The sequence below is a fragment of the Schistocerca gregaria genome, chromosome X (genome assembly GCF_023897955.1).
Source record: "Schistocerca gregaria isolate iqSchGreg1 chromosome X, iqSchGreg1.2, whole genome shotgun sequence".
NCBI classification, from domain to species: domain Eukaryota; kingdom Metazoa; phylum Arthropoda; class Insecta; order Orthoptera; family Acrididae; genus Schistocerca; species Schistocerca gregaria.
Window position 1 is genome coordinate 186,497,908 of NC_064931.1, and position 17,726 is coordinate 186,515,633.

At 40.5% G+C, this 17,726-nt stretch overlaps 1 protein-coding gene across 1 annotated transcript in view; it reads right to left on the reverse strand.

The window, feature by feature from the left end:
- The window catches only part of LOC126298505 (uncharacterized), a 40,429-nt gene that overhangs the window by 16,011 nt on the left and 6,692 nt on the right, over positions 1–17,726 (reverse strand). The window contains exon 2 of the mRNA XM_049989841.1: positions 14,464–14,658. Coding sequence (XP_049845798.1) covers positions 14,464–14,658 — 195 coding nt within the window. The remainder of the gene's footprint in view (positions 1–14,463; positions 14,659–17,726) is intronic.

The window sequence follows — 17,726 nt, forward strand, 5'->3', positions numbered from 1 at the left end:
AGCTCTGCAGCGTAATAGTAATAATTGAGTATTTAAGACTCACGACTTGTTCATCAATTGACCGACTGGGCTCTGTTTGGTCTCAATTCACTCACAGTTTTATTGGGTGATCGTGTCTGTGATCATAATAAAATTACTCTCTCTTCCATTGCGCTGGGGCTGGTCTGGACAGATGCTGTAGTCTTTAAGAGGAATACGTCTCTTAGCCAAAAATAATCTGTGTGTGACTTATCATTCCGCCAAGTTATTCAGTGAGGTCCCGAAATATCCAGCGACCCCCGGAAAATCTACACTATTTTTATCAAAGAGTATCAACCGTGACACTGCTTTAGACGTATTTTCACACTTGTAGACTGACACGTGGTAAGAATAAGTGTAGCTGCCCGAGGCAATTTATTTACACATTTTGAATGTTGAGAATATTCTAGATGAGAAGTTACTGATATTCTACTGTATGAGTCAGAAACAATAACGCTTGTCCAAAACATGATGAATATCTGTCAACGGTGGAACTGAGTATTGCTGGACACAGTCTAATAGAAACATAATACAGAGTGGGGCAAATAAGAGTGGCCGAGAGAACAGAGTTCCAGGGTAAAAATAACACATCAGACGAAAGGAAATACGTGACTAACCTTACTATAGTAGATGCTGAAAGTGATCACCATTCGCCTCTTGGCACTTCTCGGCTCTGGTCAGTCCGGACGAGGACCCATCCTGTAGATGTCAGGATTATACAGAAATCGTTCTGACTCGGCGTGCAGAAAATGGAAAATAGTTCTAGGTTTAAGGGTCCCTAACGATTGGCATGTTATACTGGATGAGCTGACAAGTAAGGCCAGACGGCGAGATTTTCTGATTGTCTACAGGTGCCATCATTATTATCTACTGAAATACGATACATAATGATGGAACAACTAATAGACTACAAAATACGGGGGATATGCCTTATTCAGCAATATGGTAGCGGAGGTTTACTCGTTTGTAGAGCAGTGTAGGTGGTAGTCACTGGAGCACCTGCCAGTGAAACCGAATGCTTATGAAAGCAAGCGCTCTGGAGCACGCTGTTCGCCGCAATTTGTTACTCGTATAACTGGAGCTTGACGGCAGGTACCCTATGTGACCAAAATTGTTCGGACAACAGGCTGAAATTCAATATGGTGTTGGCCCACCCTTAGCCTTCATAACAGCTTCCACTCTGGCAGGCGTACGTCCGATCAGGTGCTGGAAGGTTTCTTGGGGAATGGCAGCCCATTCTTCACGGAGTGCTGCACAGACGACAGGTATCGATGTCGGTCGGTGAGGCCTGGCACGAAGTCGGCGTTCCAAAATATCTCAAATGTGTTCTATTCGATTCAGGTCAGGACTCTGTGCAGGCCAGTCCATTACAGGGATGTTATTGTCGTGTAACCACTCCGCCAGAGGCCGTGCATTATGAACAGGTGCTCGATCGTGTTGAACGACCACACCACAACACCACCGCCTCCGAATTTTACTGTTGGCATTACACGCGCTGGCAGATGATTCTCACCGGGCATTCGCCATACCCACACCCTGCCATCGGATCGCCACATTGTGTACCGTGATTCGACATTCCACACAACGTTTTTCCACTGTTCAATCGTCCATTGTTTATGCTCCTTACACCAAGCGAAGCGTCGTTTGGCATTTACCGGCCTGGTGTGTGGCTTACGAGCAGCCGCTCGACCTTGAAATCCAAGTTTCGTCCTCGCCGTAGCTCGCAGTGGTACACAACAGCACAACAGGATACAGTAGTCAACTCACCTCATAGCAGCCAGGGGTATTGTGCGGTTCAGCCCCCAGTGGATCCCTCTCGGGAACGTTTCACACCAGACGAGTGTAACCCCAATGTTTGCGTGGTCGAGTAATTATGGTGTACGCGTACGTGGAGAAACTGTTTGCGCAGCAATCGCCGACATAGTGCAACTGACGCGGAATAGGGGGAACCAGGCCACATTCACCGAGGCAGATGGAAAACCGCCTTAAAAGCCATCCACAGACTGGTCGCACACCGGACCTTACCCTAATTCACCGGGCGGATTCGTGCCGGGGACTGGCACGCCTTCACGCCCAGAAAACAGTGCGTTAGACCGAACGACTAACCGGGCGGGCTAACTGTCACAATACTTGCAATGGATCCTGGTGCAGTTTGGAATTCCTGTGTGATAGTCTGGATAGATGTCTGCATATTACACATTACGACCCTCTTCAACTGTCGGCGGTCTCTGTCAGTCAACAGACGAGATCGATTGTTCGCTTCTGTGCTGTACGTGTCACTTCACGTTTCCACGTCATTATCACATCGGTAACAGTGCAACTAGAGATGTTTAGGAATGTGGAAATCTCGTATAGAGACGTATGACACAAATGACACCCAATCATCTGACTACATTCGAAGTCCGTGAGTTCCGCGGAGCGCCCCATTCTGCTATCTCACGATGTCTAATGACTACTGAGGTCGCTGAATATGGAGTACCTGGCAGTAGGTGGCATCACAATGCACTTAATATGAAAAACGATGTTTTTTTGGGGGGGGGGGGAGGGGGGTCCGGATACTTTTGATCACATAGTACAGGTGCATTTCATAACACAGTGACACTGTCGCTTTTGTCTGAAAAGCATAGCAACATCTTCAACTAAAATAGTGTATTTTATGAAGTGGTTACCTGATATAGGTTATTCTGTGTGGATATTCTGTCTTCAATAACAACAATTTCTAGGCACGTGCATTGTGGAACGTACAAATGTAAGGATCATAATCATCTGGATTCGCAAAAGCACTAGTTTTAGTTTCAAAAGGCGTTGTGAATTCTATGATCTACACCAGTATTATTTCTAACGGTTGCATCCTTTCGTTGCTGGTATTTCCTACCTCATTTTGACTCTCTCCATTGATATACAGCAATTGTCTACACAATATAACAGTCGTACAACAGTAATTTGAGAAGAATTATGTTCAATTCCAGTTCACATGCTGGCCACCAGATTCACTTAATATCTAACATATCTGATGTGAGATGTCATTATCAACATCTCACAGCCCACGAACAACTACAGCTAAATTTACGAGAACTGTGCAAATAGATATTTGACGTCTAGTGCTATCTTAATACTGACATTGTGTCATGAAATTTAAGAAATTCCTAAAAATAATAACTGTAGCTTTACCATGTAATAAAGCTGGTCAAACAAGTTATTAAATGGAGGGTCTCTATTACAGTACTGGACGAACGCTCCAACAGTTAATTTTCTTTTTTTAAAAAAAGAAAAACATAATATACACGTATTAGGACTACATATAGAGAATTTACCAACTCTTTAAGTTGTAAAGCAGTTAACGAGAATGTGAACATACTGTTACAACAGCAGCGTTGCACGGAAATACGTCATACGTAGCAGCATCTCCATAATCCGATTTCGTCATGTATACATAACAGACAACCGTGAGCTTATCGCAAGACGTTTTGTGTGAATGGCTATAATGAATCATTTGCCAAACTAACAGCTTGGACGGTTGTTTCGTAGTTTTCAGGGTGGTCTAATTCAATACATAAGCTGCTGAATAGTTGAACGTTCGTTCACAGATTTTGACAGCAACTTCCGATCACAGATTTAATGATGCACAGCCAAAGATATGCGGTGATGAACCATGTTTGCTCTTAAGCGTTATGATGGAAGGACACCGACTTCAGCACAACTACAGTCTACATTTTGTATAATCACAAAGGGTGTGACAGCGTTGAGCACCGCACACAAAAGGTTTAATGCATGTGGCTGTATCCAAGGTGCCTAGCTACATGACTACCGCACACCACCCGAATCTAAGAGAAGCATTACAAGTGGCATGTCACCTTGACTTGTGGTCAATGTAAGGCAGTTTCCTTTCAAGAAAGAGATCTCTTTTATAGGGAACAATGACAGCAAATGTGTTTTGATCTTCCGAGAAACCAGAACTCGTTACCATATATCTACCATCAGTGAAAGTTGCGCGTTCTGAAGAGACTGTCTGTGTGGGGTGTATTTAGGTGGATACACAAAACTCTAAAATCTCTAAAATCTCAACACCAAGAAGGAGTTGTGTGAAACGAACGAAAATTGGTGGCGTGTTTCTATATCTGGCAACAAAGACGCCCTCATCAGCGCCTCACTGTGTTTGAACAAGGCAATGTAATAGGGCTACGAGAAGCTGGATGTTCCGTCTTCGATACTGCAGAAAAATTTGACAGTAATGGTTCCACTATATATGACTGCCGGCAGCCGTCTTCACGAAAATGTAAGGCCGCAAGAAGACGGGGCTCCAGACGTCCACGTGGCACTACCGACGCAGAAGACCATCGTGTTAGGCGTATGGCTCTGGCGCATTGTAGAGCAGCAGTTGGAACCACAGTGACGCAACGAACTGTTAGAAATCGATTACTTCCAGGACAGCTTCGATCCAGGCGCCCTTTAGCGTACATTCCTCACCACCATTTGCGAATTCAGTGGCGTCAAGCGAGAGCTCACTGGATGTTTGCGTTTCCTGATGAAAGCTGGTACTGCCTCAGTGCCAGTGATGGTTGTGTGTTGGTTTCAAGGAGACCTGCAACCAACCTGTCTTCGTGTTAGACACACTAGACCTACACCTGGAGTTATGGTCAGGGGTGAGATTTCGTATGACAGTAGCAGCACTCTTGTGGTTATCTCAAGCACCCCGACTGCAAACTTGTATGTCTGTTTAGTGATTCGACCTGTTGTGCTGCCATTCATGAACGGAATTCCAAGGGGTGTTTTCCTACAAGATAACGCTCGTCCAAGTACCTATGTTGTAACTCAACAGGCTCTACAGAGTGTCGACATATGGCCCAGATCTGCTGGATCACCAGATTGTCTCCAGTAGACGACATATGGGGCACCATCGGAGTTCTCCATTCAACAGGGTGCACCTTTCCTGTAGTGATACTACCGGCCACATCTGTTTCAAAACACAATAGCTACCTTACCGTGAGCTGGATTGTTTTCAGAATTAGCCAGTACATTGTAAGACAGCTATTATGGTTTGAAGCAGATGTGGCGGATGTTATCACTACAAGAAAGGAGCATACTGGAGAATGGACGTTACTATTAGTAAGTGAAACCGTTCACCCAACACTTAAAAAGTAATGCGTGCTACCCAGAAATTGCGGATGATAATCGAAATCAAATTCATATACTCTACAAAATAAGAGCTAAATTACGAGTTACATAAGACACATTTGCAACTTGGAAACACCAATAACAATATGGCTGTTTTCTCCAATCTGATCTACACGAAAGTCACACAAACATTGCTGTACAAAGAATGGAAACAGTTAACCGAAGATAGATTAGTTAACTCAAGAAACTCCAGACACAGCACAATAACCCTAAACACAACCACAAAACGAATAAACACAAATTCTACCGAAGATTAGTAAGCCTTACAGATACACAAATAAACAGGAAAGAAAGACATCTGTTGGAGAAAGGATTAAAATACAATGGAAGTTCAGAAATAGCTGAAGATTAGATAAGGAATTTCATTATAGAAGCAAAAAGTGTGTTGACAAGGGAACATAGGTGAGAAACAACAGTAGTACCTTCGTATTAACTAAACAACTAGTAAATGAAGAAATCCATAATATCACAGCCAACACAAAAACATAACGTCACAAAAACAACACAAACACAGAATCTGTAACACTCAGAAAATTTAGGAAAAAACTTCAAAATGAATATGTCACCATTTGGAAAGTAGACTAGCGGAAAACAGTAGTACATATAGACAAATAACAATACATTGAAAAACCACAAGAATTTATCTCAAAAACTAACGTTACAAAATTAAAATCAAACCCACCAAACAGATTCCAGGCAAAAATAAAAAACGTTCTGAAAAATATAGATACCATACTGAATAATACGAATGAAGGAAATCTGACACAAATTAATCTCACTGTTCCTGTCCTCAGAAGCCAACCAAACATTTAAAATCTGGATTTCCCTGCGAGGCTGATACTAGATTTCACAAATCTCCCACTTACAGGCTCTCAGGATACATCTTAAACTTAATGTCTGAAAAATTTTAAGTACAAGAAGACAGAACCATTAAAAACGTCGCACAGCTAATGCAACAAATAAAAGATATAAAAACCCAAGACACAGCAATACTCATATCACCTGATGTAGAAAGCATGTATTCCAACATACCAGTAGCATAAACAATAGACATCATAGACAAAAATTTGTAAACACATAGTCAACTCAATGAACAGATTAATGAAATACTCACATTAATATAGCTCATAACAGAACAAAATTACTTCCAATTCAGTAATGAATTTTATTTGCAAGAAGATGAATTACCAGTGGGTTTCCCAGTTGCAGGAGCCTTAGCAAATACCTTTATGAACTACATTAAACATATCATTTTCAAAAAAATAGTAGCAAAATAATACAACATATTACATTGGTTCACGTGTATGTATGACATCCTCTGCTTAATAGATGAACCACAAACCACAAAAATAGGAAAATTACAAACTGAGAGCAACAAAATACATAAAAATATAAAATTCATAATTGAAAGAGAACAGAATATCCAAATTAACTTTCAAAGAACAAAACAATAAATATACGTTTGAAACTTACCGTGAACTCGCAATGACTGACATTACCATTCCCCAGCCATCAAACCACCCACACATACAAGAGCAAGCATCAGTTCGACACATGCTCCATAGACTCAACACAGTGCCACTCAACAAAGAAAACTACCAAAAAGAATATGACATAATAATGCTAATAACCAAAATCAATGGTTACAAATGTAAACAACATAATTAAAAATACAATAAAACCATATACCACAAACCACAGACAACAATACAACAGGACCAAACACAATCACAAACATTCAGTGCAATAAAAACTACACAGAATAATCAGGAAAATATAAGAGAAAACGTATGATGGTAAACAATGACGTACAAATACCAACCCACACATAAAAACACCAACATTTTCAAAAGACAAGGCGTAAACATAACATACAAACAGATAGTTATATTTGAAAATACATCCCAAAGCTAACAAAAGGAATAGATGTATGCCAGAAAACATGTATACATCAATTACAGTGTAACGTCTGTGATGGCAGATACAGAGGACAAACAGGTAGCACATTTGGTGTCAGATACAGAAAACACATGGAAGTGTGGAAGGATGGGACAAACCACTCCACAGTTGTAGAACACGTAAAAGAACACAATCAAAAACCAGCCTCTAGAGAAGAAGAGATGATAATAATTAGAATCCACAATTTAAAAAAAACTCCTAACCCTGAAAGAAAAATGCCACATGCAGAAAACCAAAGCAGAAAAGGAAACCCTGTTTAATGATCAAGTACACATAATATTGTTTGCAATAATAGGTAAAATAATAAAGTGACACTACAACAAAGAATTATTATCGTAATAATACCACCCAGCCTCTTTCCACTCACTTGTCCATAAACCCCTCCACAAAACGTTTAAGCCATATCTCAGATCAGCTGAACACCAAAACTTTCAACCACTCTGACAGACAGTACAATCATATTCAACTCTCGACAACTCATCGTGAATGACCACTGATACACATGCATGCATGCATGCACACACACACACACACACACACACACACACACACACAGAGAGAGAGAGAGAGAGAGAGAGAGAGAGAGAGAGAGAGAGGAAATGTATAGATGTTAGTTCTCCGAATATATTTCGTTAGATAGGCAACTTGTTTGTAAACAAACCAAACGGGATGAGACATAAAATAAGCACACAGTAGTTACGACCTTAAATCACAGTTGTTGGTAAAATATCTACAACTAGTAACAGAAGACTAATAGTGCTCCACAGCAATGAGGGAAAAAGATATGAAACTTGAGAATAAAAAAGTTCGTAACGTGAGAACCTGCTTATGTCTGGAATAAATAAAATACATTTTAGCAAGAAACGCAGGTTTTTGTTTACAAAACGAAGAGAGTCAGGTGTTGCTCATTTTAAAGTAAGACGTGGAATTTATATCCAAATACTTTTATTATTCATTTATTGTATGACTAATTGGTGCTTTTTAAGTACGTATGTATGGAAACATGACGGCATGCAGCCAGATAATGGGAGCTTGACTCCAGAAACGCATGGCTGTGGATTACATTTCCCACATTTGTGTATTGTATGCTAAATAATGTTGATCATTATCTTCACAACCGCTCCTCTAATCTTAAAATGGATAAGTCGTGTAAGAAATGAAGCGATGATTGAAATGTAAATTTTCTATTGCTTACCTATCCTTATCAGAACAGCGAAAGATTCTGCGCAGCAATAAAACTTACAATCGAGAACACTGTGTTTCGATTGCCCGTCTGGATAGTAACAGTAACATTCTTCGTGGCTTTCAAAAATTTTGTACAATAGCGATCAGGTAACTAAAACAGGGTTATTATAGTAATTAAAATAGCGAATTTTCTAATAACAGTTACTTACGAAACGACCATGCAACATCACGCTATGAAACCTATAATGATGCACGTACTTCATCCCATCAGTCCGAATTTCAGATAACACTGAAGACATAAAATTTCGTAATAATGATTAGTCCATTATAGGAGCTTGACTGTTAGTCTCCATATAAAGAGCTAACTTTCCTCTCACTATCAGTTCACTTTGGAGCGTATGTGCCAAGTTCATTATCCACAAATTATTCGGCCAAGTACAGACTGTGCCCTTGACATGTTCTTTCGTATACAGTCTGTTCATGATTCAAAAGAATGTATTACACCGAGTGTGTTATTTTCTCATCCTCCTGATAATATCCACTTCAGGCTCAGTTTTTCCCAGCTTTTGGAAAATGCAGCTCGCTTTGACTAAGCAATTGTTTTTACATATTCTCAAAGCTTATTGCATTTTCTCATGAATCAGAATACAATTAATTTTTTATCCAGGAAGTTAAGTTCCATTTTAATTCTTTAATTAATTGAATAATCCTATTGATCAATCATACACCACCTGTTTCATTCAAAATACTTTCAATTTTTTCTTAATAGTTCTGCTTTCCACCAACCGGTCCATTTCTGCATAATCTTATACAGTCTCCCATGAAATGTCATTAATTTGCCATACTAATGGCAACTTTGCTCCCTAGACAAATCGATAAATGGTTTGATGTGACGGTGGGTTCGTTGATGCTTTACGTATCGACGATGGTGGTACCATTAGAGGCGAGGTACAACCATTATAGCTTCCCTTAATAATACTGCAGAAGGGTCCAGCTACAATCTTGCCGTCTGGAACTCTTCGCATCTTCAAACCCAGCATTTCAAACAAAATTTTCGCAGTGATAATTTTTTCGTATAGTTTCTCACGCGAAACACATTGTACAAAACAATTTTCTTAATTTGCATCTATCCAATCATACCATTACAGATAACCGGCTGCCGATTACTCATGAATGAATGTTGTACAACCAAATGCAAATAGCTATTATGGGAAAAAGCAAAACAATAATTACATTAATAATAACATATGTATAATTCTATTTTGCAAACAATAGTATATGTTGTTGCTCAGTTTTTTATTTAACTCTTAAGACTTAAAATAAAGCCAGTGACGGAGGCACAGAAAAACAAACCTATTTGGATAGAAAATCAAAGAAACGTATTTCACAGAAATAGGTGAATATTCCCTGATTATTACATATCATAATTTCGACCCGCCAGGGTAGCCGAGAAGCGCTAACGCGCTGCTTCCAGGACTCGGGTAGGCGCTCCGGCCCCGGATCGAATCCGCCCTGCGGATTAACTACGAGGGCCGATGTACCGGCGAGCCTGGGTGTGGTTTTTAGGCGGTTTTCCACATCCCGCTAAATGAATACCGGGTTGGTCACCATGTTCCGCCTCAGTTACACGGCTCGCGGGCATTTCAACACTTTCGCACTATTCCATGGATTACATTCGACGCACTCAGTTGGGGTACACTAATTCCGTCCCAGGGTGTACGGGGTGGCGGCAGGAAGGGCATCCGGCCACTAATAGTGCTCCACAGCAATGAGGGCAAAAAATATGAAAATTGCAAAGAAAAAAGTTCTTAACGTAAGAACCTGCTTATGTTTCGTAAGTAAAGTTACAAAGCGATCTCCAGCGTCTGACCAGATGAGAGGAAACGCAGATGCCAACTAAAAACGCGGAAAACTATAGGTAACCACTTATTACGTAAAACATGAATAATAATCCACAGATACCGCATGTCAATACAAAACTGTATCATTCTAGATTCGACTGAAGATACCTTAAAGTAAAGGGCGAAACGTGTCTGGAATAAATAAAATACATTTTAGCAAGAAACGCAGGTTTTTGTTTACAAAACGAAGAGAGTCAGGTGTTGCTGATTTTAAAGTAAGACGTGGAATTTGTATCCAAATCCGGATTAACGATGGCTGACCCTGCGTTACTGTGGGACAAGTCTCAAGCGATAGAATAGAATAGAATTTATATCATAAATTCGTAGCAGAAAACTCTTTGTACAAGAGTAGGAGGGAGGAGGATTGGGAGAGCAGCGTCCCGACAAGATTTTGAGGGACAGAGGACGAAGACGAACTTTGCAAGCGATGGGGACAGAAATCGTGAGTGTCGTTTCTAAGAAACCATCCCGGTATTTGCTTTGCCTGATGATCTAGGCAAACCTCGGAATAACCGAAGTGTATGGGCAGAGTGAGATTTGATCCATCAACCACTCGCATGAGAATCCAATGGGCTAACTATTCAGAATGTTCGACTTCTCGCAATTTTTTTTTTTTTTGTTTTATGTACTGAACATTATTAAGGACATGGGGGCTAGATAAACTAAAAGAATCATAAGCTGTTGAGGATGCCACAGTGGCATTAGGCAATGATTGTCTGAATCAGTGGAAATAAATACAACAGTAACTGGATTGGTGGCTTTGAGAGATGAAATACTGAAAGAGGCAGAGGATCACATAGGTAAAATGACAAGACCTAGTAGAAACCCTTGGAGATCACAGAATCAGAGGAGATGTTGAATTTAATTGATAACAGGAGAAAATATAAAAATGTGGTAAATGAAGCAGGTGAACAGTATCACAGACGTCAAAAAAATGAGACTGACAAAGTGCAAAATAGCTAAGCACGAATGGTTCGAGGACAAGCAAGGCTATAGAAGCATATATAACTAGAGGAAAGATAGATACCGCCTGTAGAATTATTAGGCAGACCTTTGGAGGTTCAGGTAAATGCCGGGATGGTTCCTTTGAAAGGGCACGGTCGATTTCCTTCCCCATCCTTCCCTAATCTGATGGTACCTCTCTTTTTGACCCCTTCCCGCAAATCAAACAATCGACCAAGCCTTTGGAGAAAAGGGAAGCAGCTGTATGAATATCAAGAGATCAGATGGAAAATCAGTACTTAGGGAAGAAGGGAAAGCTGAAAGGTGGAGGCTGGAAGGAGTATATAGAAGGACTATACTGAGGAAATGAACTTGAAGGTAATATTATAGAAAGCGAAGAGGATATGGTGATACGGCAAGATGAATTTTATGTCACATGGAATATCCTGAGCTATTCCACTTGGTGTGCAAGATATGTGAGACAGACAAATTACCTCAGAAATCATGAATTCTTTTCGTGAAACACGCTGACTGCAGAACGATTCTACTGCCTCCAACGTACATTTCGCCTAGGGACTGCGAAGACAAGTTAAGAGAAATTAGGACTCGTACGGAGACACACTTACAATCGTTTTGACCCTGCACCATTTACTAGTAGAACAGGACAGAACAAAGTATCATAAGCCATGCAAATACGATGGTTTGCGGAGTATGTGTATAGATGTAGAATATTTAAATAAGAATGGAAAAAGTAATGCAGGCCGATCTCGGGGAAGATCAGTTTGGGTTCTGGAGAAATGTAGGAACATCCGAGGCAATACTGAACCTAAGGTTTATCCTAGAAGGTAGCGTGAAAAAAGCACATTTACGTTTACAAAATTTGTACATTTAGAGAATGGTTTTGACAGTGTTGACTAGAATACACTTCTTGATTCTGGAGGTAGCAGAGATCAAGTATTCGGAGCAAAGGGTTATCTTTACAAGTAACCAGACTGCAGTTATAAGAGTCAGAGCAAATGGAAAGATAGCAGTGATTGAGAAGGGAGTGAGACAGTGTTGTAACCCATCCCCAATGTTATTCAATCTGTACTTTCAGCAAGCACTGAACGAAACCAAAGACGAATATGGAGAAGGGATGAAAGTTCAGGGAGAAAAAACAAAAACTTTGAAGATTGCAATGATACTGTAATTGTCTCAGAAGAGCAAAAGACTTGGAAGGGCAGCTCTATGGAATGGATGTCTTGAAGAAAGGTTGTAAGACAAACAACAAAAGTAAAACAAGGCTAGTGGAATGTAATCAAATTTAGTCAGGCGATGCTGGAGTAACAGATGAGATTTACTATATGGACAGCAAAATAATTGATGATGGACGAGGTAGAGAAGATATAAAACGCAGACTGACTATAGCACGAAAAGCATTTCTGAAGCTGAATTTGTGTTGGCATGTACCGAAGTGAAACGTGGGCTATAAGCAGGTCAGACAAGAAGAGAACAGAACCTTTTGAAATGTGGTACTGAATCGAAAAGAGGAAGAAAATAAATTTAACACACTACTTGAGTAAAAAAGGGATTGTTTGATAGGACACATCGTTAGACAGGATGGAATCGTCAATTTAGTAATGAAGGGAAGAGAGAGAGAGAGAGAGAGAGAGAGAGAGAGAGAGAGAGAGAGAGAGAGAGAGAGAGACGGGTGTAAAATTGTAGAGGGAGGCCAAGTGATGAATACAGTAAAGTGTTTAAAATGGATTTACGTTGCAGTAGCTATTCGGAGAATAATCCAAACCAGTGAACAAATCAAACACATTCATACTCCGCAAGCCAACTGATGGTGTGTGGTGAAGGGTTCTTCTGGTATCACTAACTGATACCCCATTCCCTGTTGCACTCGAGAATGGCGCGTCGGAAAAATGATTGTCGGTAAACATGTCTATTATCTTTAATTTCTCGAATTTTCTTGTCGTGGTCATTTTGCGAGATGCATGATGGAGGAAGTTATATGTTGTCCGACTGTTCCCGGAAAAGTACTCTCTTGAAATTTCAATATAAACCTATTCGTGATGCATAACTCATCTCTCGTAGCGTCTCCCACTGGAGTTGAGCACCATTGTAACGCTCTCGCGCCGACCAAACTATCCCGTGACGAAACTCGCCACTATTCTTTGGATCTTCTCTATCTCTTCTATCAGTCCTACCTGGTAAGGGTCCTATATTGATGAACAATACTCAAGAATGGGTCCAACAATTGCCTTGTAGGACATTTCTTTCGTGGATGAGTTACATTTCCTTAAGGTTCCTCCTATGAATTTCGTCTGGCATCTGCTTTTCCCACCATTCGTTTCACGTGGCCACTCCAATTAAGGTTACTCTGGATAGTTATTCCGAGATATTTTGCTGTAGATACTATCTCCAGCAGTTTCTCATCAACAGTGTAGTTGTACATCAGTAGCTTCCTTTTCCTATCTTTGCGCAATATGTTACATTTACTGATGATCATTGTCAGCAGCCATTCATCAGTCCTCTGCAGGTCATTCTGCAAATCGGTACTGTCCTCTAGCGTTGCAGTACTTTTTGTGTTTCGGGTATTTACGGAACTAAAATAGTAAATAATGTAGGAGGGTAAAATGTGTTGCCATAAGCATTTCAGGAGCAAAGAATTCCTTCAGATATTGGTATTCGAACCCATTACTGGTTGCTCAATGTATGACGCTTATTTAGAAGGACACGTAAATGAAAGGAGACTATGCTGCGTAATTATGTATTGCGTATAAAACAAGAATCGTTAGCACTATAGATTAAGCCGTCAACGTAGCTACTTATTGTGGAAAAATGCAAACACAGAGTTATCCGTCCCACGGTTGATGTCTATTCACGTAGAACCAGGTACTCAAATTGGGCTTGATAGAGCATTATCGAAAGCTTTATTTTGGTTGTGGCACGTATTGGCTGTGTCAGACTATCGCACCATCGTAAGATTAAAACAAAATTAAAAATCAGCTATAGTTGACATTGGACGTGGTATGAGAGACCCCACGAATAGTCCTGTACTGACTGCACCGACACATCAAAAAATAATGATGTGAAAAACTATATAAACACAAAAAATGGCGTATATTCCTACGATAGACATCCGACGTACACAGCATTTGAAGAAATTGGCGTTTCTTCAAAGATACTCCCGTTAGGAAGGATATGTGCCACAATTTGTCACATAGTGACTTAATTTGAAAGACAAGAGTGACTTATCTATCAGTTGCATTAGACTTGCAGAAGGTCTGTTGCTTACCAGTTGATTAAGTTCCTTCAGCAACGAGACTTGAACGGACTCTTTCATCTGTTCCACGAAGCTCTCCGTCATGGCGCGGACATGTTCAAAGTTATTGATCAAGAAACGTTTCTCTTCATTTATCTTCTGCAGTATAACCTCTTTTGATATCTTATTTTTTGTCTGCTCTCCTTCTTCAGATTCAGTCTCCACATCCTGAAAGGAAAAATGAGACAAAGATTTAATGACGCAGAAACTCGTTACATTAAGTACAGTCCCCTTCAGTCCATAGAGGCAAACATTTGCATTGATTCATGTCGTATGGCTGCTTCCGAAACTCATATATCTGTCTACGTTAATTAAACTGCATACACGGCATAGCCTACATGAAGCAACATAAAGAAAGGAAAATAGAACTTAAGCTACTTTACGTGCAAATAACTTTAAAATTTGCTTTGCACTAAAGAGCACTATTTAAATCCAATGCAATTGTCTTTGAATATTCAACAAATCCCACGAAATCTCAGGATGCGTTATGTACTTTAAACTGTAGGTTAAAAAACCAGAAAAGTGTAGTGATCCATCATTCAGATCTACATATGACCCGTAGGTGCAACATGAATGGCTTTTCTCTCAAGCACACGTGTCCAACATTCCTATTCCTTATAAAGTATTTTTTTATTTAAGAAACAGGCGGCACAGTCGATGGCTCCTCTCATTAGGATAACATGCTGTACTAATATTTGTATGTCTCTGTCACCAACTCCATAACAGGTAAACCTTGAGCCTAAAGAATAAAGATTCGTCCTGCTGACTTCTCTGTTGATATGTCGATGGGTGCGTCAGTAAAAGATGTGTATTATTTTTGTTATCTGGCTACATACACTTAAAAACATCGAAATATTTGACAGCATTGCTGTTACGAAATCCTAAACCGCAAAAATGAAACATACATAACGTAGCTGTTCTTCTAAGACGATTTGTAACATCATTTTATCATCAGTGATTGAATATGTTTATCATACAGCTCTTACGGTTTCGTTTCGTGCTACAGGGAGTCAACAAAAAATTCCTGTGCGATGTGTCTTCTGCAGGATCTGTAACTGAATTTCAATAACGAAATGTATTCCCAAACTGCAAATATTATTATACACCAGCTGTACAAATGATTAGCGACAGATGCATATCTGTGTTGGAGATGGAGTGAGACCCGGACCTCCCGCTTAATGCGATGCGAGCGGTCACCTAAAACACTTTGGCTATCCGTGCACGCTTCGCAGAGCGACCCATATTTCACGTCTGAAGGACGTTACTTTAGACTATACAGACAGTGAACAATACAGACATTATGTAAGTCTGCAGGCTTTCGTGGCCGTTGTCACTGCAGTTAAAATCTTCTGGGTTATCAGGCCGCGTCATGTTTCTTCTAAAATGAACGACGTTTCAACCCCTCTGCTGGGATCTTCCTCAGGATCTTCTGGTGTCCACTACTTCTAGAACACTAGCTGTTCTAGTGGTAATGGACACCAGAAGATCCTGAAGAAGATCCCAGCAGAGGGGTCGAAACGCCGATCATTTTAGAAGAAACATGACGTGGCCTAATAGCCCAGAAGATTTTAACTTCAATACAGACATTATCAACCTGTATTTCAGACTGCGGCAAGGCAAAACAATGAGAGTAACAATGTTTCTCCCTGTGCGGGAATCAGCAGAATACGTGCCAGTATGGTACATAGACACAGCGGCAAACGGAACTTTGCGTCAGTGCCGGAAGCGAACATGGATAGCCAAAGTGGTTAAGTTGACAACTCGCGTTAAAGGGAGAATCCGGGCTCTAGTTCCGCTCTGGTACAGTTTTTCATACGTCGCTAATCATCTGTACAGCTGGTGTAGAATCGTTTTAGCAATTTACGATTAAATTTCTTTAATTTAATATGACTGTAGATCGTCGGCAGTGTGTTCCTTCAGACATACATGCATGAATGGCTGAAGGACATTGCATTACACAATACAGACACTGAACAATACAGAGATTGCTAACCCCAATTTGAAGAGTTTGCGAAAAGTGGTACAATCCCAAAGACAGGTATCAAGAAAATACATGCATACATCCCGAGGAAAATCCCAACTGTTTCGAATACGAGTCATCGCCCTACACCATACTTTTTGTGCAATATTTTCACCAGAGGAAAGATGGTCCTATCGGAGCACAAAAAATGCTTATATGCACCTGTTTTAAAAGACCGAATGAAAAATGGGGTATCAGCTGCCTCATTCTACCGTCCTCAGCACATTTAAAAATTTTTCCTGAAATTATGGTATTTGGCGCTTTTTATGCTGAGAGAGAAGAAGACAGTGGCAATGGGAAAGAGAAGGAAAAGTAATAAACACTAGAAGACAGTAGGCAGTGGTTGTGGCATAGGAAGAGCGAAGGAGACAATGGCAGTGTGATAGAAAGAAAGGGGCGTAGTGACAGTGGAACATAGTTCACCGTGACAGAACAGTGCTGGGAAAAGAGGGAAGGTGACAGTGCTAATGGCAAAGGAATAATGAGAGTGAGAAAGTAGAGTAGAGTGAGAGCTAATGATAATGAGAGATGGAGTCTACGACAATGAGAACGAAGAAGAGAGGTAGTGACACTGACAAGAGACAGAAACAGTGGGAAGGAATGAATGAGATAGAAGCAGTAAGAGAGACCAAGTGGGAAATAGTGACAGAGTGTAGTAGTAGGACAGAACGAAGGAGGCTAGCTGTGAGACAGGAGATACTCCCACCATCTCCCCAAACTGTTAACTCGCTCGCATCCACTAGCCCAACGCTGCACTCTTAAATCACTCAGACTCATCCACTCCCATTTGCCCATTGTCACTCACTAATTCAGCGCAACTTTTAACCGTCACTGTCTCCTGTCTTACTGCCGCAGTAGGACATCCAGTAACCATGTCAATTAACCAGCTTGCGTAAGGGCCAGAGGTGGACCAACACGTTATTGACTTGCTCAATTTGTGAAGCTTTTTCTCCTGAATAAATCATCCAATTTTTCTGAAACAGTAATCGTTTGTTTGCCTGCACATGTAAATCACGTCTACCAATTTCCGTGCCATCCACTCGGATAAATCCTTCGTTTTTTAGTGTATTTTTCTCACTAAACGACAGTGCGGGACGGTATCAAATGCCTTCCTGAAGTCACTACTGGAAAACATTTTCTCTAGAAGCTGCGATTTTCTAATTACTAAAGAAAAACATAAAAAAGTTAACCTTTAAGTGCCCCCCTCCCACCTCAT